Genomic DNA, 23,986 nt, shown 5'->3' with positions numbered 1-23,986 from the left:
TAATTTTAATAGCTGTATACCGCTAATCGTACTATATTGGGCAGGGAGTGGACATTCCATCATTCCTAGTTCTGTGGGACAGCGCTGCTCTAGATGGTTTTTGCTCTAATGACGGCTTAGCATCATCAAGGGAGGAATCAGGAACATTTAACTCATTACATTTTTAAAAATGTTCATCACGTCTTATTTATTAATTTTTTGTTGCACTGGGTCTTTGGAGCTGCACACCAGCTTTCTCTAGTTACGGAGAGCAAGGGCTACTCTCTAGTTGCGGTGCATAGTCTTCTCATTGCGGTGGCTTCTCTTGTTGTGGAGCACGGGCTCTAGGCATGTGGGCTTCAGTAGTTGTACACGGGCTCAGTAGTTGGGGCACACAGGCTTCAGTAGTTGTGGTGCATGGTCTTAGTTGCTCCTTGGCATATGGAATCTTCCTGGACCAGGGATCAAACCTGTGTCCCCTGCATCGGCTGTACCAGGGAAGTCTTCATTACATTTTTTAACCAATGCAAAGCTATGGCCAACTCGAAAAAAAGATGATACACATTTATTCATTCATACACATGTCTGTCTATCTCTTTATGTATAAAGTCTACCTACTATGATCTATTTATCTATCTATCTGTAGATACCTACCTATCTATCTCCCTTGCTGCTACTATAGAGACTTCTGATCTCTCCGCTTTCCAGCACCAGATTTAACTCAGGAGTCTATTTTTACTTAGTTTTTGCTATTTTCCCCCTTTTCCTTTAAGAGGACATTGATCGACCTCATCGGTGGGAATGTTCTCTAAGTGTTGCCGAGGAACATGAGTGTCTTTTTCTGCATCTGGCATCTCTGAGGGTGCCTAGTCTCCGAGATGTCTGCTCTGCAGGCAGTGGGGTGTGAGTGCACCCCTGGTTCTCGGACCTCTGACTCTGCTGGTGGGGGGAAGATAGTGCCCGAGAATGGCTGGGCCTTTGGCGTCCCAGAGGGAGTCGCCCCATCCATCATTCTGGGTGAACTCTAGGAGAGGGTAGTCTCTAATGTCAAGAAATTAACTAACTGATTTCCATAAGTAAGGAGGTTACACATGGCTTTTTAGTTTCAAAGTATTTTATTTAAATAAAATCTTCTCTTGGTGCATTTAAATTTTCCAGAAAAAAAAAAATACTGACAAACGCTATACAGCATGGGCCATTTATATTCTTCTTGAAAAGGTGACTGCCCTTTGTCTATATCTTCCCCTCCTCCCGCCTCCCCCCAAGAAACCCAAAGTGAATCCATTGAGCAGTTGGGAGAAAGACCTCTTCTGATTGTTCAGAAGTCCTGGGCCTGGGGGCTTCTCCCCAAGCCTGGGCTGGTTTAGGAGACCTCTTCTTTGCCATCCTCTGTTAGCCTAACCCCACCCCTACAAGATGGGCCAGGCAGGCTCCAGTCCTAAGGGACCCCCGGATGCCAGTGGTAGTCGTGGGACAGAGGGTGGGAAGGAGGAGTGAAGATGGAGAGGGATGGAGCCGCGGTGGTGCCTAGAGAGAGAGGGGAATGGGAGAAGAAAACAGGGGAGAGGAGAATGACAATGCAGTGGGAAGAAAAGGCAGTGGACTCCAATAATTGCTTTTTTCTTCTTTGACACACACACTTATTCAGCAAAGTCTGAGGGCCTCTCACTCACTGGACACTGTTCTGGGTACTCCAGTGAAGGTTGTTGAGGAGGCTGGATGGGATAAAAGAGAAGCCTCTTTCAAGCATTTGGCTCTCCAAACCTGAGTTATGGAAGCAGCTGAGAAGCGTGTTTCTGGGTGTTCACACCTGGAGGGGGAGCAGATACATTCAGATAGGAGATGGTGGGGCACTGCACCTGGAGATAGAGGCCTTGTCGTGATGGGTGATGACGACGGACTGCTGTCTTAATTCAGACTAGCAGCTGGTTGCCATGGCAACTGCGGTACTTGTGTGGTTCCGTGATCCTGGAGATCGGCTCTCCTAGATTGTATCTGACACCAGTCTCAGCCGTCAGCCTCTACATCTCCCCCAAGTCATCCATTTGAAGGTGGGGGAGGCTGAGAGTTGGAGACAGAATAAGCAACTCAGCCTGCTGGGCAGTGGGAGGTGTGGGGAGATGAGAAGTCATTCCGGAAGGTGAAGGGGATGGCCAGATGCTCTAGGACAAAGGGACAGAGCATCAGAGGGTGCTTCTTTCTCTGGTCAAAGAGGTTTATGCCTGAGGGGCCTGAGTGCCTGGGGTATTTAGGCCCACTTAGAACAAGAAGGGGGAACAGGGCCGGTTTTAAAATAAAAGCAGGCCTGCAATATGCTTCACAGGGTGTTCCGATAGAAGATCTTGGTGCAGCAGTCGCCAGCAGGCACCTCACCTGCACAGGACTAGACCTGGACTTTACCTGAAAGGAGGGTGACTACCAGCTGCCCCAAGTGAGCAAACAGGACATTTTCCATGAAACAATGTTAGAGAATTTAGCTTTTGCTTCTATAAATATCATAGCTTAGCTATATTATTAATGAAATTGCAATTTCACCATCATTTAGAACAGCTTCAGTAGGAAAATACTTCAAGAGAGCTACCCTGCAGATGTGCAAATGAACATTGAGAGCACAACCTGCTCCCACGTGGGGAATTATCCATCTTTGTGCTGTGGTCACAAGACAATCAACATACCACCCAGTTCACCCTGTGAGTGGATTAATTCAGCCTCCCAAACTCAGCCCAGAATGCAGGGAGATGCTCTGCTCAACTCACCGCGGACCCAGCTTACATGTCCTTATGGATCTCAGGGCACACTTCTCAACCCAAACCTTGGCCCTGCATGCATCCTCCTCCTTCAGAATTTAATACCCAACTTCCACCTGTTGCAGCAATTAATGGGCTCACTTGGAAGAGAAGGTCACTTGGGGACTTGGTGAGGTATTACAAGTTTACCCTTAACAGCATCACATATCTGACAGCATCCACAGACAGTTGTGAGTACCGACTGTGTGCAAGGCACTAGCCTGAGCTTCAAGATAAATATTAATAAATCTCTATATAGCTTCATCCTACTTTCATTTAAACTCTGTAACTTCTGCACCCCGCCTGCAACATGCCATACCTCCATGATAACCTTATGTAATTGCTTCCAGTGTGCCTTCTGTGAGACTGTACCAGTGATTGTCTTAATTCCTTCCCCACTGAAAACCTTTGGGTTCATAGGAGATCCCTAGCTCAGGGGTAGCATCCCGTTTCCATCTGTGAAACATACGTTGCACAGGTACACAATGGCAGTCCACTGAAGTGGACGGCATAAACCTGGCCATGAAGATGGCCAGAAACCATTTGTTCTTGCTTGGAGAAGGGAGGCTTGCTGCGGGTAGCATCTCAAAGAGAAGTCTTGGATGCCATTAAACACTCATCAGTGGTGATGAGTTGTAAGACGATAGCTTTTGATTTCTCAACTTTTCCTCCCAGGTGAGAGGCCAGAAGCACAGGAACTTGGTGTGTCTGTATCAATATGTAGGAATGGGGGTATACCAGATGGCTGGAATGTCCAGCTATGAAGATTTCCAGTAAAAGGCTATGTAGGGACAAGAATAGGAGAGCATTCATCTCTAACCTGAGTGGTGTATGGCACTGACAGCACTTAGGCTTCTCTTGTTATATAATTGTGCATGTGTGCCTGGATCTGCCAGGCCTTCCAATGAGATGTTTTTCCAAGAGCAGATAATGAACTGCCTCATTTAGGGCCTTGTGCAAAGTAGACATTCAGTGACCATTTGATAAACAGAATATACTTGCCTGGGTACCTGTGGTGTTGTGCATGTGTGCATCTGGGAGATATGTCAAGAAGTATGGATAAATGTTCCTTGTGCTTTTGCATACGGAATGTGCCAGAGTGGGTGGAAGGCATGCCTTAGTCTGCAGTAAAGAGCATTGCTATTGGACACATAGGTGCTGAGAAAGTGCCCAAGACTTGTCCATGTGCTCCCTGGGAAGGCCCTCCCTGGGGGACACTCAGTCTGAGGTTTGCTCCTTGGTTGAGTAGTTCCTCTGTGAACATGAGTGCATCACTACAGGGATTTCTGCTCCTCACATTGCGTGTGGTTGGAAGGCAGCTGAGTTCCCAAAGCAGGACACCTCTGCCCCCTGCCTAGCTAGACAGGCAGGGATGGCCTCTTTTCCATCTGGAGAAGCTTGGGCTGGGCAGAGATCCAGAGGTCTTCTTCAGCCTTCTTCTTCTTTTTCTTTTTCTTCTTCCCCTTGTTTTGCTCCAGCTGTCGGCCATTTTCACCTGGCCGGTTCCAGCAGCAGTGGCAGCAGATGAAGAGGAAGGTGATGATCACCAGGAGGGGCAGCCCCAGGAGGATGCCTAGACAGATGCTGTTGAAGAGGCCCTCCTGGTGTTTGGTGGAGATGATGTCCCAGATGGCACTGAAGAACATGCTGATTTTCTCCATGGTGCCTGGCTAGACTGGGCCAGAGGAGCCCCTTAGCTCACCCACGAGGGTAGGATGTGAGAGGATGCAGGCTTGCCCACTTGGAACTTAATTCTCTTCCAGCTCTGGGTTTGGGCAGACCACAGATAGCACCTAAAGAGAGGACAGCAGATCATTTAAGAGAGACGCGGTGGGGACGGTCTATAATTTTTAATAACATCATTGATGTTAGGCTCAGGAAATGAGAGGAAATCAAAGAGTTCCAGAGTTCACTGAAATTGTAAATAAATAAGATAAAAGCATGCATTTAGTCAGTTATGTATTAACTAATTCTTGCTATGTAGATGTTATATGGGGCTTAGGATATGACAGTTAATAAGATGTCAGACCTGGCACGTAGGCAGTGCTCCACGATGGTTAGATAAATCAGTGTGTGCATCCCACAGTGCTCTGGCTAGGGGGTTGTCTCTCTGGACCCTCTACAGGAGTAGTTCTCCATCTTTCTTCATTTCAGCCTACCTGATAAATGATGAACACGTACTCCCCACAGGACAGCTCCATATCTGACCTTCCATGAACACAACTTGTCATTTTTAACACTAATGAAAGCTTAAGCACAAGATAGAATGTCCAAGTCTTGCTGGCTGTCATGGGGGCCCTGGACCTCCCCATGCTAAGAGGTCATCAGTCCTCATCCTGTTTCACTCCTGCTTTTCTCATGGTCCCTTCATGCTCTCTTCCCGGCCCTGTGTCTCCTCCCTCCTTACATTCCACTTTCAGATCTGGAGAGGACTCACCGTGCTGTGGGTGAGAAACCAGGTCTTTCTTTTTCTACCTTTCTCTCCCTCATTACCCTTGTCTCTGCTCCCTGTCCCCCAACCAAATACTCCCAAGTCTCCTTCCCTGCATGTTCCCTCTCTTTGCAGTGAAAAGAGTTTTGCAGGCTGATCAGTGATGGTGCTTGGAAACCGGGAGGGGGTCCCTGGCTGCCTCTCTCCTCCTATCCTGAGCCCGAGCTTGCAGCTGGGCAGTTCTGGTTGCTTGTCCAGAGTGATCCCTCTTCCCATGGCACCTTCTCCAACTCTCCACATGGATCTCAGGCCTCAGCTCCCAAGTGTAAGATCTTAGAGGCGCCTTCAGTTCTGGAATCCACAGGTTCTTGGGTCTAAACAAGACTCGGAGGACAGGCATGGGTCAAAGGACCTTAAGAGACCTCTCGGCATTAAACATTGTCCAGGGGCCAAAGATCAAAAAGTCATTGATTTTCAGGCTGGAGAGCTTAGAAATCATCCTGACCCGCTGTCTCACTTAAAGATGAAGAATCTGAGGCCCAGAGTGGTGAGGTGACCTGACACACAAGCACATGTGTGTTTCTCATCACACACAAAGCTGTGATGAACACCCAGACCTCTCCCAAGGCTGCCGGGCAAGCAGAAAAACTTAAGGATGGTAACATTACTTTATATTTTACTTGATATTTTTCTAAGCCACATTCATGTGAATTATATCTTTTAAGTGAGCAACGGGATGGTGCATTGTGAGTGGAGGGACGCACTAGAGGGGACCTAGGTCCAGAGTCATTCTGAAATTCAGGCTTCATTGGGTTGTCCTGCACTGGAGCATAAGTGTGTGTGTTATACATCTGGGTGGTATGTTACACACGGTGTCCCAGCAGTTGTGCTTGGAGGTCTCATTCCTTGGATAACATGCACTCTTGGGGTCCCAGGTACCCAGTGCCCGTGTGTCCATCCAAGCCCCACCCAGGATCTCCATCCAAGTCTGCAGGCATGTGGCCCCACCCCTTCATAACATTATTTATACAGTTTATGCTGTTGTATAAATTGGACACGACTGAGCAACTTCACTTTCACTTCACTTTCTGTGCCATTGGGCCCAAGGAGCCGGACATCATGCTATAAGTTGGCACTCATGGGACTCCCCTGGTGGTCCGGTGGTTAAGACTCCATCTTGCAATGCAGGGGACATGACTTTAATCCCTGGTCTGGGAACCTTAAGATACCATATGCTGCAGGGCAACTAAACCCATGCACCCTGGAATCCATGCACTCTGGAGTCCATGGACCACAACAAAAGATCCCACGTGATGCAGCAAGACCTGACACAGCCGAGTAAATAAATACATATTAAATAAACAATTACTTTTTAAAAGATGGCACTTATTACATGCTGGGCACTGTTCTAAGCGCCTTGTGCCTATTGACTCCTTGGACTTTATCACAAGCTTATGCAGTAGGTAGTTATTCTTCCCATTCTACAGCCAAAGAGATGCAGGCACAGGTCACCCAGTATCTGAGTAGCAGAGCTGGCCCTGAGGATTCTGGGAAGCTTAGCTCCAGATTCCCAAGGGCTGAGCCATTCGTAGCATGGCTCTGGGCCTCTGATTTCTTCATGTGGAATTAACCCATTTTTGGCAAGTAGCCCAGGGTTTGTAGAATCCTCTGCCATCCCCCAGATCGACTGAAACATTTATCCCGGTCTGCTCTAGAAAGAGACTGCTGCTGCTGCTAAGTGGCTTCAGTCGTGTCCGACTCTGTGCGACCCCATAGAGGGCAGCCCACCAGGCTCCGCCATCCCTGGGATTCTCCAGGCAAGAATATTGGAGTGGGTTGCCATTGCCTTCTCCAGTGCATGAATGGGAAAAGTGAAAGTGAAGTCACTCAGTCGTGTCTGACTCTTAGCGACCCCATGGACTGCAACCTACCAGGCTCCTCTGTCCGTGGGATTTTCCAGGCAACAGTACTGGAGTGGGGTGCCATTGCCTTCTCCAAGAAAGAGACTACAAAGAGATTTATTTCCCATTGTCAGATACCTCATAAATGCATGAAGATACATACAATAAAAGTCCAGTCCTGCCCAAGGGGAGGTTTATAGAAAGCATACTGGCATCTGAACTTAAACTCAATGTGCAACAAAGACGAGCATCCTGAGAAGTTATGTGTCCTCGCTGGAGGCTTTGCCTGAGCCCCTCCAGTGTCTGAAACATCATGTGCCGTGGACCTGCCCACACACCATCAAGTGCACAGGTTCTTTACAGAGGAAAACCACGCTTGGTCTCCCTAGACCCCTCAGTGGGGCCAGACCCTCGCCTGTTCCTTCTCACACCCCTCACTCTCCTCTGGAGTCTCCTCCCTTTGCCATAATCTTTGCTTTGACCTCAGCCTTGTATGGCCCTGTTTTTTTGACCCAGAGGGATTTTTCTGTTCTGTTGTAGGAAGACTTTGGGTACCTTTCTCTAAGCTGATCCTTCCTACACATACGGTTTTGAGAACCAAAGGCTCCTTGCACTGCATTTCTGTGATTCAAATTAGACAGCAGCAGACCACACTTACTGACAAGCTTTCCTGTGCTGGGGTCATGCTGGTCTCTGTGGGGAGCATATGTGAATCAGGGCCCAATCTGGGTGCAGCCAGAGAGAGAAGGTCGTGGAGCTCCTGGAGAACAGTAGGGTAGTATTCATGAAAGTAGAGCCACTTGACCTTGAGAGACAAGTAGGCTCTTGACAGACGTGTGAAAAAGATGTCAAAGATCCCAGGCAGAGAAACTTCTAGAACATCAGCAGGAGAACAGGGGACCTTCTGATGAGGCTGGAGCTCAGGGTTGGAGAGTGAAGGACTGTAGGCTGTGGCCATGTTAGAGAGGACCTTCACAGGATGTGTTTCTTTGTGGGGAGGGGCTCTATAACGGGCTTCCCTGGTGACGCCAGTGGTAAAGAATCCTCCTGCCAATTTTAGGAGATGCAAGAGACACCAGTTCGATCTCTGGGGTGGGAAGAACCCCTGGAGAAGGAAATGGCAACCCATTCCAGTACTCTTGCCTGGAGAATCCCATGGTCAGAGCCCTGGCTGGCTACAGCCAGAATCCCAGCCCTGGTGGGCTACAGCCCTTGCGGTCACAAAGAGTCAGAGATGACTGAGCACATAATAGGAAGATGTTGTGATCAGAGCTGCCCTTCAGGGAAAGATAAGAGGGTCTGGAAAGCTCTGGAAGATGTTTTAAGAGAGCACTTCAGCCATTTAGCAAACATTTATTGAGCACCTGATATGTACCACAAACTGTGTTTAGTATTGAGGATTCAGGAATGAATGACAAAGATAATAGTTTTTGATATCGTGGAGCCTTGTATATTTCATGGGACTTACTATCATTGAGGGATCATGTCAACAGACAAGAAGAAGAAGCAAATTCCAGCTTAGGTTGCTTAGTTGGATGAAATAAAAGCATGCCTTTGAATTATGTCTTTATTTCAACATTCCAGGCCCTCCCACCCCTCCCAACTTTGGCTCAAACTCATCTATCCCATGGCACCTAAAATAGCCATGTGAATAAACAGATTTATTTTCAAGCAAAAGCCAAGTCAATAATTAGCTTCTGGATTACTAAAGGTACTTATTTGAGTCTACTCTCCATATAGCCAAAGAGAATATTCATTAACACTTGGGAACCCTGTCTGGGGAAAATTCGATTAAAAGGTATTCTTTATACTTTTTAATCTAAAAATTCTCTTCTAGGCAACCCCTGCCCCCCAGGTTACTTGCTGAGCTCTGCTAATCTATAGCATTTCATTAGTATTTATGAGCTTTGCATTATTAGCATTTCCAGGAAACAATCAAATATCTCCTTGGTGGTATGAATTAAAAAAGTCAGAGCTTCTGTGGAATGTTTTTGCAAAAGGAGCCACACTTCGGCCTAGAAATGCCCTCTGGGAGACCCCATCCTTTTGTCAGCTCTCAAGTGTTGCTGACACTGAAAACTAATTCATCTCTTCTTGTAAAACTGACAATAGGTGCTAACCAACCTTGATTGTGGGTGTGGGGGTGGGTGTGAGGAGAGAGAAGAGGGGAGAAGTCCTTTCAGTTTTCCTGAAACCAAGTACTCATCTCTATATCCTCCTTAGTATTTAGCTGGGAGAAAGTCATTCATTCATTCTTCCCACAAGCTTCTGTCTGCCTGAATGTGAGGTATTGATGGAGAACAGAGATCCTGGAGCCAGAAGACTTGGGGGTTTGAATCCTGGGTTAACTCTTGTGACCTTGGCCAGTTACCAAATGCTAGCTACAAAATGCAGATAATAAGCTTCCCTTGTAATGAGGTTGTGAAGATTAAGAGCTCAATGTGTTTAATGCATTTTGTAAACTGTACAACACTATGAAACATAATCTACAAAGTAGTGAGTGAACTCCAGGTAACAATGGACTAATTCTAGCCTTGAGCTTTTCTTCCCCATCTCTCACCTCTAGCCCAATCTTCATGGCCAAAGAACCATGGACCCCTACTCTATTCAAATGAAAAGGGAGTCACAGTGACCTCCCTGCTTAGGGCTGGCCAGAAGTTCTGTGGCTGTAATTCTAGATTCTGGCTTTCAGCAATAGGAATGGAGAAGGGTCATTGGGGAACATCTGATAGTGTCTGAAGGACTGTTGAGCTCATAAAATGAGGCCTGTGGCGAGCACTTAGTCCCCTGAAGGCCCCAGCCTCTCTCCAGACTTCGGAACCCCTGGAAATGTACAGAGATGGCTCCTGCCACAGGGATGACTGGTCCATCTGTGACATCCAAGAGCTGCTCCAGAGTCATGTCCAAGGCTGGCCCATAGCCTGCTGTTTCTTCTGGAACTCCCCAAGAAACGGCCAGGGCATTCTCCTTTGCACCAGCCTCTTGTTATTTCTATTAGGTGAAATAATACACGTAAAGCTGAAGAATAGGGTCTGTTGGGTAGCAAATGCTTTCTAGAAATGTTAATGATAAGGATCATAATGGCACCCAACTAAAATCCCTGAGACCTTCTCCAGAGTGCTTTCCATATGGTTTAAATCTTTGGCCTTCTTATAACAGGTAGGGTGAAGCAGGAGGGTCAGGTCTCTCTCAGAACCTTAAAAGATTCCTCTGCTGCAGCTGTAGACTCCTGAGTATGTGTGGGGGCCATCTCATCATTATAACTTGGGGGCAAAGGGGCAAAGACCTTGCCTTGGGCCTTTCCTCGCGTGTTCCAGTGAGCCCATACCTTGTGTTGCAGTGATCACTGTGCTTGCGTTATCTCCTCACCCATGGATCTCAGGTGATGGCAGAATCTCAGGAGGGCAGCCCTAGTCTCCTCTCCAGTCTCTGACTCTGGTCACGCTGGCTGCCTGAGAGTCACCAAGGGGGTTAAAGATTCAAGTGCCTGAATCACACTCCTGGAGACTTTGATTCAGTAGGTCTAGGAAATGCCCAGAAATTTGTAACAAACAACCCAAGTGTTTCTGGACAGTTATCAGGTTCAAAAACTGCTGAATGAGCAGGCTGAGGTGATGACCCTTTTCCATACACTCAGGAGCCATGTGCTGAATGAGAGAATGGATGGCTCATGGGCGAGGAGAGGTGGGGAAGAGGTTCATCTTCATATGCGGCAGCTCTGAGGCCTGCTGTGGGCAGCCTCCTTGGGTGTCACTTCTTGCTCTTGTGTAGTTAGGGCATCTGGGCCAGAGCTGCTTTCCTTGAGGTCATTGTGTTGTTCATTCACCAAGTCATGTCTGACTCTTTGTGACCCCATGGATTGTAGCATGCCAGGCTTCTCTGTCCTTCACTCTCTACCTGAGTTTGCTCATGTCCGTTGAGTCAGTGATGCCATCCAACCATCTTATCCTCTGTCGCTGCCTTCTCCTCTTGCCCTCAATCTTTCCCAGCATCAGGGTCTTTTCCAGTGAATCAGCTCTTCCCATCATGTGGCCAAAGTATTGGGGTTTTAGCTTCAGCATCAGTCCTTCCAATGAACATTCAGGGTTGATATCCTTTAGGATGGACTGGTTGGATCTCCTTGCTGTCCAAGGGACTCTCAAGAGTCTTCTCCAACACCACAGTTCAAAAACATCAATTCTTCAGCACTCAGCTCTCTTTATAGTCCAACTCTCACATCCATACATGACTACTGGAAAAACCATAGCTTTGACTAGACCGACTTTTGTTGGTAAAGTGATGTCTGCTTTTGAATATGCTGTCTAGGTTGGTCAGAGCTTTTCTTCCAAGGAGCAAGCGTCTTTTAATTTCCTGGCTGCAGTCACCGTCCTTAGTGATTTTTTGAGGTCAGAGTTCAATGCAATAGAGATTCACAGAACACCCACTGTGTCTGACCCTGGCACTCAGACCCTGAGCTCCTTCCTAACTTGTAAGAAGGAGAGGCAGAAATAGCAGAAGCACAATGTGATAAGAGTTCTGTGGTCAAGCTCTGTGTTAAGGGCATGAGAGAAGCACTGGGGAAGGAGTAAGCCTGCTGGCCTGGAGGGGATTAAGGGAAAGAGATGCAAAGGAAATGACAATCAGGACGGCATCTGCTCATCCCTTCTGTGACTACTTAGGCAGCACCTACTACATGCCAGGAACTGGGTTGAGTCCTGGGTATCCAGGAAATAGGCAGGATCAGTCCTTGTCCCTCTCATGCTCAAAGTCCAATGTGGGAAGCAAAGAGGCCCAAAGACTGGTGTGCATGTGTAACATAGAAAGTGCTACAAAGGAGAAGTCTGGGATGCTGAGAAAATGAGTGATGTCCATCAGGGAGGCTGGGGCAGGCACTGGGCAAGGATGGCTTTGCTAAGGTCTGAATGACAAGAAAACCACAGCAGTCATGTGGTCAAGGTGTTGAGAAGTCTCAAAACTTAAACTTATCTAAAGCACTTTCAAGTAATATGTGTGGTGTGTTTATCTCCAACTCTCCAGTACTTTTTCATTGAAGTGCCTCTAAATTTAAAGCAATGAGTTCAATTGTTAACACTCAATAACATGTCCCCCCCCCCAAAGTCTGGAAACACAGGAAATAATGTGTTCACTGTGCTTTGTTTTTTCAGATGAACAATTGGACCCATTGCTTTTTCTGAAAAGTACCTGAAAGGACAGTGTGGCTGGATGTAGCAGCAGTGTGTGTGGAGGGTGATGGGGGGTGATGGGAAGCCCTTGAGGCAGGTGGCCCTGCATCTGTTGGGCTGGCTAAGCCATGTCAATGGCTGGTGTGTGCAGAAGGGCCATGGAGTTTCAAGCAAGGAGGGAATAGGCTAGACCTGTGTTTTATAAAGAACACTGTCAGTGGGGTGAGAGGACAGATTGCCGAGAATGGGAGCAGGAGGAGATGATTATAACTGATCAGAGAAAATGGCACCTGGACGAGGGTGAGGGTGGTGATGGCCGGTGGGAGGCGTGGCCTGACTTGGGCGTACTTCAGCAGACACAGTAGCAGAACTGTCAGGCCAAGGGACACGAGGACTGTCTCTGGGCTGTGCTCCGCTCCTCGTCTTCTAACCCTGGTCTCCTCTCTGGTGTCCGACTCTGCTATATTTTGTTCTCTTTTCTAAAATAGGAATCCCATCCAATAGGCTCTAAGACTCCCACCATCTCTCCTGGGGGTGTAAAGCATCTTATTCAGCCCCAGGGCTCTGCACCCTGCCTGCCCAAACCTTGCCCAGCTCTCAGATCCACCCTGCAGTCCTTGTAGAATCCCTTTGGTTATGACACCATCACACACTTCAGAAACCAAGGCTCTCTGGCAGCGAGGGCACGGCTGGAACCTCAGTCAGCAGTTATTAACTCCGCCGCTCTGGGTATATATTTTCTTCACGGTTCTCACCTTGCTAACCTGGCATGCTCAGATGCCCTCTAATAGATGTAAGTACTGTTTTGTACAAAAAGTGTCAGATCCCAGAAAACAATCTGCTAGTGGAATGTGACTTTATGACTTAAACCTGGCTCAAGGCATGATGAAATAGAGATCTGTATTTCCCCCAACTTAATTAATTGCTTTAAGGAACTAGTTCAGGTTGGAGCCTCTTCCTCCACCTTATAGAGTATGCATATATGGTGTGGAACTGGATATTGAGTATTAGAGGAAAATTGATAGTATTTTCCTTCAGAATCAATGTTATAATTATGGTTGCAATTTTGAACAAAAGCACAAAGAGGTCATCAATACAAAAATGATTAAGGCATTATGGTTATTAAAAATACTGAAGTGATGCTTTGTCAGACAGACATCCTGAGTTGGAAGAATCCAGAGATGGGTCATGTGGTTGAATTCCTTCACTTTAGTGATGAGGAATCTGGGACCAGAAGAGGCTGCTTTGCTGGAGGTCAGACAGTTGACAGTTGGTGAGATCAGGACCAGAACCTGTGTCTTCTGACTCCCAGTATGACCCCCCACCCCAGTCAGGTATCCCATATAGAAGTCCTTACAGGTAAGACTGAGACAGCAGTTGACAAGAGGTCCACCATGTCCTCATCCTGGGCTCCAGACAGCCTATGCCTCTCAGCCCCCTGACACCCCTGGGGATGTGTGACTGAGTTCTGGACAAGAGAGTGTGGACCTGGGTCCTAAAATCTCTCTTGAGGTTCTTCATGTTCTCTATCTGCTTGCTCACTGGCTGGCCAATGCACAGGGCCCAGAGAAGGACTCCAGGGCCTCTGGGACAGCAGAGATGGGAGATGTTCCTGAATGGCCGCTAGTAGAGCACCTTGCTGACTACAGCAAACAGTGGAAGAGAAAGAAATCTTTGTGAGGGAAAGCCACTGAGATTTAAGAATTATTTGCTATAACAATTAACCCATCCTGACTCATACAGGTGACAAAAAGCTAATGTTGATAATGATTATAACAAATATGTGATCCATTTAACAGTTCTCTTGTAGTGCAGCTTCCACCCAAGAGGGGTTTAGCTAAGTGCTCCAGAGTGCAGGTTACGGGACCAAATAGCCTCGGTTCGAATCCTGACTGCTACTCACTGTCTTTCATATTGGGCAGGTTACTCAGCTTCTCACTCTGGGGCTCACTTTCTTCATAGTAAAATGAAGCTGATAATAATAGGCTGTTGTGAAAACAAGTGAGTCAGTAAATGTAAAACCTCTTGGTACCATGCCTGGCAACAGACACATGTGCCCTTGTTATCTGACCCCAAATGAGTAGGCCAGCCGAAGAAACACCCCTGACTCCTCAGCTGATGCTCATTTTAGAGCATTTTTAGAACATGTTTTAGAGTTTGGGATGGTTCTGGAGCCATGACGTTGATTCTTTGTTGCTATGGTTGTTGTTTAGTCATTAAGTTGTGTTTGACTCCTTTGTGATGCCAGGGACTATAGCCCAGCAGGCTCCTCTGTCCATGGGATTCTCCAGGCAAGAATACTGGAGTGGGTTGCCATTTCCTTCTCCAGGGGATCTTCCCGACGCAGAAATCAAACCCACATCTCCTGCACTGGCAGGTAGATTCTTTACCACCAAGCCACCAGGGAAGCCCCATTATGTCCTCTTACTGTGTTATTATTTGGAAGTTACCCTTTCATGGGGGTGTGTGTGAGCCCCCTACCCAATCTCTATTTGCCTGGGTGCCATCATTCTTGAGATCTCCTTTAAAAGTCATTTTTTCCCTCCTTCCTCTAGTTTTCCTGTAGAAAGGGAACTCTTAACTCCATTCCATTCATCATTCTTTTTCAAAGAAACCAATTCAGAATTAAAATACAGACAATGAGGATGGGGATACCATCTCGGGGACCTCACATCCCTGGGCAGAGTGTGACATGAGCCTCTGTCCTCCCCCACACCAGACTGTCTTTCTGTTGTCTGCACCCCCCTTTCCTTCTGCATTCCATGAACTCCTAGTGTGTGTCAACGCTGTCCTAGGCACTGCGTGTGGATGTAGTCAGGAATGACGTAGATATGGTAAAGCGATTTGTTTTCTGCAGGGGGAAGGTGGATAGTGAACAGGTTCACAAACACGGAAACCAAGAGATGCTACTGATGCTGTAAAGGACACAGTCAGCATAGCCTCTGAGGAGGTGACTTTGAGCTGAGGTCTGAGGGACGACAAGGGTCTAGCTGTGCACAGGTGGGAACAGCAGGGTGAAGGCCCGGACATGGGGAAGAGCTTGGCACAGTCTAGGAGGGAGTTGCAGCCTGGGAGCACCAAAGATGACCAGGGAGTTCTGGTGGCATAAAAGGCAGAGGGTGGAGGAGCAGAGAAAGGATCCGGAGGAGCAGAGGCGCCCTCCTTTTCACCCCCCTTGTCTTTGCATTTGTCTGAGCCCTCAGACCGGTCTCTAGTTTTCCCTTTCTTCAGTTCATCTCCTAAAATTAGAATGAGGTCACGCTCCCCCGCTCAGCCCGCCTTTGGCTCTTCGTCACTTGTACGATCATCCTGACTCCTTAGTAAGGGGAACAAAGCGCTTGTGAGCTGATGGTTTCTGCTCCCATCCCAGCCTCGTCTCCCCCAACACCCCTATTGCCACATTCCCTCAGGTTCTCCCAAGCATCCTGCTGTCTCGCACTGCCACGTGCTCTGTTCCACCTGCCTGGAATGGCCTCTCACCTCTCCCCTTGGTGCATTCACAGGGGAGCTCCTTGTCCTTCCAGACTCCACTGGGAGGTCTTCTGTAACTGTCAGTCCTCTGCCCGAAAACCTCCCCAAACCCATTTCTTTCTCTTCTGAGCTCTCTTGGAGCCAATAACCTACCATCACACCCCTTGTCTGACATATTGTAATTATTTGTTTTCTTTGAAAAATTAAAAGACAGAACAGCACAAAAAATTACACACACACACACACACACACACACACACACACACACATATAGTATATGTCTATGTTGAAGACCTAACCACTATTTCAAAATATGACCTTAACTGGACACAGCATTTTTGGAGATGTATCAATACATTAGTTAAGATGAGTCATACTGGCGTAAAGCGGGTCTATAATCCAATATGACTAGTTTCCTTATGAAAAGGGGAAATTTGGACCCAGAGGTCAACTTTCACAGAGGGAAGCCAGCAAGAAGGGACACTGAGAGAGGACGGCCATTGACAAGCCAAGGAGAGGGGCCTGGAACAGATCCTCTCTTCACGGCTTTCAGAAGGACCCAACCCTTCCAACACCTCGATCTCAGATTTCTAGCCCCCAGAACCGTGAGGCAACACGCTTGAGCTGTTTAAGGCGCCCAGCCCGCGGTGCTTCATCACGGCAGCTCCAGGGGGCTCATGTACACCCCCTGACTTCACAGCACTCCCACCCCTCAGCTGGTCTCATGGCCTTGCTCTCTAAAATATATCCCACGTGTGTCCACTTCTCTCCATGTCGTGGCTAGGTCACCATCACCCCTCACCTGGATTACTGCTCAGCTTCCTAACCATTGTCTCTGGTTCTACTCTTCCCTGTTTATGGCCTCTTCTCCCCACATGGGCCAGATCACGTCGCCCGCACTCACCACGGCTTCCCAATGCCTGTGGAGTCAAATCGAAACTCCTTGCCATACCCCAGACATGCCTCCATCTGCTGGCCCTGCCTCCATCTCTAATCTCGTATCCCCCTCCTCACCCACCATGCCCTGGACACACCTACTTCAGAGTTTCCACCCTGTAGGAACTTGTTAATTCCTTCAGTACATTTTCTCTGAGATCTTAGCGTGATCGACCACTTCATAACATGCAGAACTCCACACAAAGGAATTTCTACTCACTGTAACCTCACATGTTAGCTCAGCAGGAAGCCTTGCTTAACCAAGTCATCCGAGAAGCCAAGCCCCCAGTGAATCTCTACCACACCATCCTGTCTTACAGCCCTGGTAGTTCTTCCTACTCTGAAATTTCTCATTCACATGCAGTGCTCTTGTCACTGTGGCATATGCATTTATGGACTGTCTGCCTGCTCTGCTAAATGAATTCAGTGAGAACTGGGTCCTTGCCTGTTTTATTCTATTTAGATGCCCAGAGTTGAACTTGTCCCTGAATGAATGAATGAATGAATGAATGAAAGAAATGCTGATTAACTCAAAAGATCTTGAAAAAAATGTAAATTAGTCAATCCAGGTTTTGGGGGAGAGAGCCGGGGTAATGAAAGGCATAGAAAAGAGGCCATCAGTCACATCTGTGGCCAGACTTTGATGACAATTACCGACCATTTAGCCCACTGTCCAGACAGATCCTCCAGCCAAGAAACTCTTTCAAGGAGGAAATAATGATCAAGAAACTCCCATATCACTGAAAGCAGTAGGGAGTGGGGAGTATGCTTTATCAGGTCCCAAATAATCATCTACCTTCCTTTTGCTCTGTTACAAATTGCTCATCGTGGCTGTCACTTTCTGATAACAAGGGATCCTTCCCTAATTACTATATGCTCTATTTCAGGTTCAGCAGAAAAGAAAATTAAAAAGCTCCATTTCATTCCAGGTTCAAATGAGTCAATCTTTCAATCAATCAAGTATTAATTAAGCTATGCTAGGAAATACAGCGGAGGAAAAAGACACCTCTCTACTCAAAGATGATGCAAGGAAAATAATTAGAGAATAATTTAAGGACAATGAAAAGAATTTAAAAGGGTTTTCATCTGGGCTTTCTTTGACTTTCTGTTATGGATGGCCTAAAATCTCTAGCCACTTTATTCTCCTTTACTCTTTCTCCCTCTCTCTCTTCCTTTCCTTTCTCTCTTCCCTTCCCTAATTACATTGTCTCCCAAGGATCCATGTCATAGACTCTGATAATAGTTAGTCATTTTCAGTCACTCTTGGGAATAAACACTAAAAATTTTGTCTCTCTGATACTCTGAAAATTCCAACAGTGCTAAATGTGATTGAATACAATATCCCCAGCCTGTTAGCAAGTTATAAACTTCCTCGTATTTATGTCCCTAGATCATCAAGGAAACTTGAGTTTTCTTCTCCTCAACCAGAAAACAATACAGTTATGACTTTTGCCTCCTTCACTAACACTGGCTTGGAGTCTGGGCAACATCCACTTAAGCACATTGAGTTTAGTTTTTTCTTCTGTAAACACAGATATTAGCTATTAGCACATTTCTCAGAAGGTGAGGTGTTTTTTCCACTGTACTACATTGTTTTATTCCTTATACCTACATAGTGCCTGGCAGAAAGTGGGCTGGCAGTATTTGTTGAATGGATGAATGAATGAATCAGTGAGTGAATCAATAATGTGTATAAAGATAATGTGTGTAAAGCATGTTGCCTAAGTACACTGCGCACAGTTGGTGCCTTAAAATTGCCTTGAAAACCATATAGCACTCTGTTTATTATTATACTACTCATTGTGTGAAAGGTAAAAACAGCCATTCATAACAGAATTCATAGAGTTTTTGCAGAATTTGATGACTTTTACTGTGAACTGGTTTAAGAAGTGAGCCAACTGATCCTAGGAATCAAGGCAGACTCATTTACCTTTCCCCTGCTCTCTCATTGATTTCATTTCCATTCATTATCAGCTACCACCCCTCTTTCAGCCCTCTTGACATCCAGGATCTAGTTTCCTAGGGCTACCTTGTCTTGTCCATCACTGTCAACTTTCTCCTCTTCATTTCAGCTAGAATGCTCACTTGTTTTCTTTGAGTATCTTCTTTTAACACAGAGACCTCAGAGGTCAAAGCCTCAAAAACAGAGGGTTGGCATAATGTCTTGTCACCTTTCACAGGAACAGGGAATGATCTGTTGAATCCAAAAGCCACCATTGGTTGTGTTCTTACTAAGTGCCCAACTCTGTATGTGTAATCAAGGCTCAACAGACATGACCTCATTCAAGAATGCAGGAGGTGAGTCTTTTAAATACCCATTATACAGATAAGGCTATCAGAGACTAAGTAATTTGCCCAAGGCCATGGAGCTACTTTTCTTTGTGTTCATGGGGTTCTTGAGGCAATAATACTGAAGTGGTTTGCCATACTCTTCTCCAGTGGAGCACATTTTGTCATGCCCTGACTAGCAGGGACATGCCCTCCAACTGCTCCATGTTAGCGGGATGACATGTAGTCATGTATGGATGTGAGAGCTGGACCATAAAGAAGGCTGATCGCCGAAGAATTGATGCTTTCTAACTGTGGTGCTTGAGTAGACTCTTGAGAGTCCCTTGGACTTCAAGGAGATCAAACCAGTCAACCCTAAAGGTAATCAACCCTGAATATTCATTGGAAGGACTGATGCTGAAGCTGAAGCTCCAGTACTTTGGCCACCTGATGGGAAGAACTGACTCACTGGAAAAGACCCTGATGCTGGGAAAAACTGAGGGTGAGAGGGAAAGGGGGCGACAGAGGATGAAATGGTTGGATGGCATCACTGACTCAATAGACATGAGTTTGAGCAAACTCCAGGAGATGGTGAAGGACAGGAAAGTCTGGTGTGCAGTTTCATTACTTTTCCTGTGAACTGACAAAACATGTAGTTCATGGGGTCACAAAGAGTTGGACATGACCAAGCAACTGACCAACAACAATGGAGCTACTAAAGTGCAGAAGATCCTGCTGTAAATGTTATGCTCTAGAACTGCCATCCTCCAGATGCTGAGGACTTCAGTCTCTGGACCCTCTCTTCTAGGATGAAGGGGTATTCACCAACGATTCACCTGTCAAGCATTTGAAAGCTTGCCATGTGTGCCACACTCGGTGGACACACCCTTGAGGAACTAAGACACCTCCTGTGACCCCAAGGGGCTCACATTTTAATAGGACCAGAAATATAAGAGAAGTGCAATATGTCACACATGACAGTAGGTGCTGGGAACCTAAAGGCATAAAACTTCTTAGAGTGCTCACTGACAGCCCAGGAGCTATATCCAACCCTTAGGCACTTCTATTTTACTTTATTTTTTCCTCCTCTGATTTCCTATACAATTCTCATTCTTTAGTGAGTCCTAAAATTGGGCCACACTAACCTCCCACATCTGCTGGAGCCTTAGAAGGACCAATGTTCCCGAAACCTGTACCCCAGTCCCCACCCTGCTGGCTTCACCCAGTGCTGACACCTACCTGGTCCCTGGAGGCATATTAAACTTTGTAACCCCAGGACCACACACTCTCTTCTGAATAGGGACCACACTGCCCATTTTTTGTGCTGTCATCTGTGTAGGGGAAAGCGAGGCAAGGGGCTTGAAAAAGAGACGAGGACCAAAGGCAAGCCTTACTTTCCAGCTGTCACCTCCAGTTTGATGGATTGATCTTGGTTTCTGGCTAATTAAACAAATGATAGGATGAGGGATGTTTGCAAGAGGAATGAATACATATCCAAATGTCCCAAGCAGAATATAAAAGGCTGGCAGAGGGGTGTGGTGGAAAGAATATTAAGAGGAACCAGTTCTAGTTCTGGGTTCACTTGTCCTCCAAGCTTCTGACCTTGGGCAAATCAGTTAAGCTTTCTGAGCCCCTTTTTCATCTGAGAACTGCAGCTATTAGCCATCTCAGATATCTGTCAAGACTAGTGAACAACAGACAAGGTATATCAAAGAACATTGAGAAAACTGCAGTCTAAATGCAAGGTAGGGGTATGTTAGAGGATTGTACTCAAAAGCTGAATTTCAGCTAAAATTAGAACCCTGACTTCTCTTCTTGATGCAGCCTTCCACCCTAAACCTTCTCCTCCCTCTACCCCCTCACCCTCCCTCCATCCTCACCCCCGCCTGCCCCAGGTCCTTTATGAATCACAGTCATTAAGGGCCACGTTTCCAATTTGGAGAATTTATGGGCACACACTCTGACACCACTCAGGCTTGTGTTTGCTGTCTGTATATATCCAATCTGACCACATCCTGGTATTAGTGCTAATAAAACCTGTAGCCATGGTTACAGAGACATACCTGGGTTATACTGTTCTTATTTTCACTCTTCCAAACTATTTGGTAAAAAATTTTGGAGCCAGTTTTGGTGGGTGTGGTGAAGTGCCGAAGTACAGTTTTATTTTTGGAAAGTGTGAGCTGAGGCTCTGAGGTCATCTTGGAGTTAGAAGCGGTTTGGGAGGGGCAGTGCCTTCTCTGGTCCCCAAATAAAGGGGACACAGTCTGTGGCTGACTCCAATAACTGATGTTTAACGTCATATCTGCTTAGAGGGAAGGTATGTTTTTAGAAAAAGCAAGAAGACAGCCAAGCACTTGTGTGAGTTAGGGTCTCCCACAGGTGGTAATTAAAAAAAAGACTCTGAATTTAAAGTTGCATCACTCTCTTTAATATTAGAGAACTCAGAGTTTGGCAAACTTTGCAGCAATAGCCAAATGACTGACTTATTTATTTTCCTCAGTGGTGGCAGGGGAGAGGTTTATAGGCTGGAATAGTTGAAAACTAATGGGGTGGCAAAAATATACAATTATGCAACTCAGAAGCAATACAGATACAATTTTATTTTCCTTTCCATTTCCTCCCTTCATTTAATGTTAACAAAAGTTCAGGGCAATTAAAAGCTGAAAGCTACCTTACTATAATATTAAGGCTTAAAATGTAAAGGCCAAGTCATAGAGGGAGTGAGCAGAAATATTCTCATTCCAGTCATAACTCACCCCTGTGGAATGCACAGTGTGGAAACAGTTCAGGTTCGTCAGACTTTGGGCCACAGAGGGTGGGTAGTGCGGAGGAGTCGATGTTACTGGTGGATGAATCTTCACTTCCTGTCTGTATGCATTTACATCTGTATCCCCAACATCGAGTGTGGATATAGATGTATTTTTACTGTTTTGATAAATAACTGTTGGTGAGCGTAGGAGATATATATGAATGTGCTAAAACATTGATGGAGCACCCACCCAGGCAAGTAACACCCCCTTTTTTGCCTCAGTACCCTCTTTCTTTGATATAAGTGACATTTGCTCAGTCTTATCAAATGTAGTTTTAGGTGCTTCTGTGCAAATAGATTGCTACCCCTAAGTCCTGTTCTAGAGGAATTCTGGAACTGCCACTGGCTTTGCTTCATCCGTGATACCCTCAGTTTGCCTGCCTTTGCCCCTCATATCAATATCTTTTCTTCTCCACCCTTGAAATGACCTTCCCAAAGGAGGATACAGGCATTGCCCATGAGTGATTTGGAAGTATGGATGGAAGAAACTGCTTAAACTGGGGATTGTGGGGGTAGGGGAGTTCCTCATAGATACTAAAGAGTATACACACACACACACACTCACACACACACGCACTCTTCCCTCAGCCCTACCCCGCCCTCCCTACCCACCACCTCTGCTCCATCCTGGCTTGGAGACCTCAAAGTATTATGGAAGACACTCTGGAAAGAATATGGGGCCAATGGGAGGTGGGGGAGATGGTGGAGAGGCCAGGGAACTCTGACCTTGTCTCCTAGCAGGCTCTACACCAGTCTTAAGCTTTATCTTTCCTTAGCAGCCCTATGTATGTATGTATGTATATTTTATCAGCCCAATGTATGTATGTATATATATTTTATCAGACCAACCCTCAAAGTATCAGTATCTTGAAGAAATAGGACATTGGGTGGGAACATTTTGATAGGGCAAAACGGTCAGGATGTATAGCCCTGCCCCTGCTAACTGGAAGGCAGAAGAGGGTCCCAGAGATGGGAGTTGGCTTAGAGCAGCCAGAGAAGGGCCTGGGGGTGCCCTTGAAGTGAGGGCAGACTGTCTGCCCCTCAGCAGACAGTCTATGAGGCTCCAGACCCCTAGGCCTGGCTTTGAATAATGGCTTTATTTGTTTATACGCTTGTAGATTTTATACTCTTGTAGATTTTCATACAATTGGAGAAGGCAATGGCAACCCACTCCAGTACTCTTGCCTGGAAAATCCCATGGACAGAGCTGCAATCCATGGGGTCGCTAAGAGTTGGACACAACTGAGCGACTTCACTTTCACTTTTCACTTTCATGCATTGGAGAAGGAAATGGCAACCCACTCCAGTGTTCTTGCCTGGAGAATCCCAGGGACGGGGGAGCCTGGTGGGCTGTCGTCTATGGGGTCGCACAGAGTCGGACACGACTGAAGCAACTTAGCAGCAGCAGCAGCAGATTTTCATACAAGCTGAATTCTTGGCTAAAAGGTAGCTTGGGAACATAGGGGAAGTTCATGGTGGTAAGAGAAGCCAGTTCAAATTCTTACCTGTGACTTAACGTGTGTCCTCAGGAAGCTCATTCAGTTGCTTGGGGCCTCAATTTCTTTATCTCCCAAACGGCGGAAATCTGGGAAGAGACACAAGAAAGTGATAGCACGGTTCACCTCTGCAGAAGGGCACCAGGCACGGGGCTGGGAGGGAGGCAGGCTGCTGGTACAGTTCTGAAGACCTGATTGTACACAGGCACTTTCCAAAGTCAACCACCAACTGGAAGTGGGCACCTGCCTGGGTCCTTGTGTCAGAGCAGCAGTGCGTGTGAATGTGCACCTAGGCTTTCAGGAACTGCACAAGTTCTTAAGAGTCACGACTGGTGTTACTCCAGGCCGATGTAGGGACAGGGCAGCAGCCATCACCCCTCAGTTCTGCCAGGTAGTCACAGTGGACTGAAGTTCTTGGAAAACTGGCTGCCATGCTGGAAGGTCTTCCTGCCTCCAACCCGGAATGGATGGATGGGTGGACCCCACCCCGACCCCACCCCAACCAGTGAGGCTCCTCTTTCCCCTCGCGGTGCCTGGTGCTAGGCAGCCTGGATCCTCCGTGTGCCCAAATGACCCCAGATTTCCAAGGGCTGGTCAAGCATGTCCACCCTGCTGGGCAGGTTCTGATAAGCACATTCCATCCTTCCCAGGAGGCAAGAGTCGGTGGGGCCAGGCTGCTTGGTGTGAGCAGAAGGAGCAGAAACTGCAGGGGTGGCTGCCTTCTGACTGACTGCCGGGGGCGAGGGT

General features: G+C 46.8%; 1 protein-coding gene across 2 annotated transcripts in view; it reads right to left on the bottom strand.

Moving 5' to 3' along the window:
• Window positions 1-1,075: 1,075 nt before the first annotated feature.
• Window positions 1,076-23,986, bottom strand: part of KIAA0040 (KIAA0040 ortholog) — a 41,156-nt gene continuing 18,245 nt past the window's right edge. The window contains exons 2-4 of one of the 2 annotated variants that reach the window (XM_081494046.1): window positions 23,249-23,328; window positions 7,128-7,202; window positions 1,076-4,558 (exon numbers count right to left, since the gene is read on the bottom strand). In XM_081494046.1, the coding sequence (XP_081350172.1) occupies window positions 4,124-4,426 (303 nt within the window). In that variant the 5' untranslated portion in view covers window positions 4,427-4,558; window positions 7,128-7,202; window positions 23,249-23,328 and the 3' untranslated portion in view covers window positions 1,076-4,123. The remainder of the gene's footprint in view (window positions 4,559-7,127; window positions 7,203-23,248; window positions 23,329-23,986) is intronic. The other variant, XM_081494045.1, reaches the window with a different exon arrangement.

The sequence above is a fragment of the Giraffa tippelskirchi genome, chromosome 5 (genome assembly GCF_054371585.1).
Source record: "Giraffa tippelskirchi isolate mGirTip1 chromosome 5, T2T-mGirTip1v1.2.pri, whole genome shotgun sequence".
Classification (NCBI taxonomy): Eukaryota; Metazoa; Chordata; class Mammalia; order Artiodactyla; family Giraffidae; genus Giraffa; species Giraffa tippelskirchi.
This window is presented reverse-complemented; position numbering and strand designations above follow the sequence as displayed.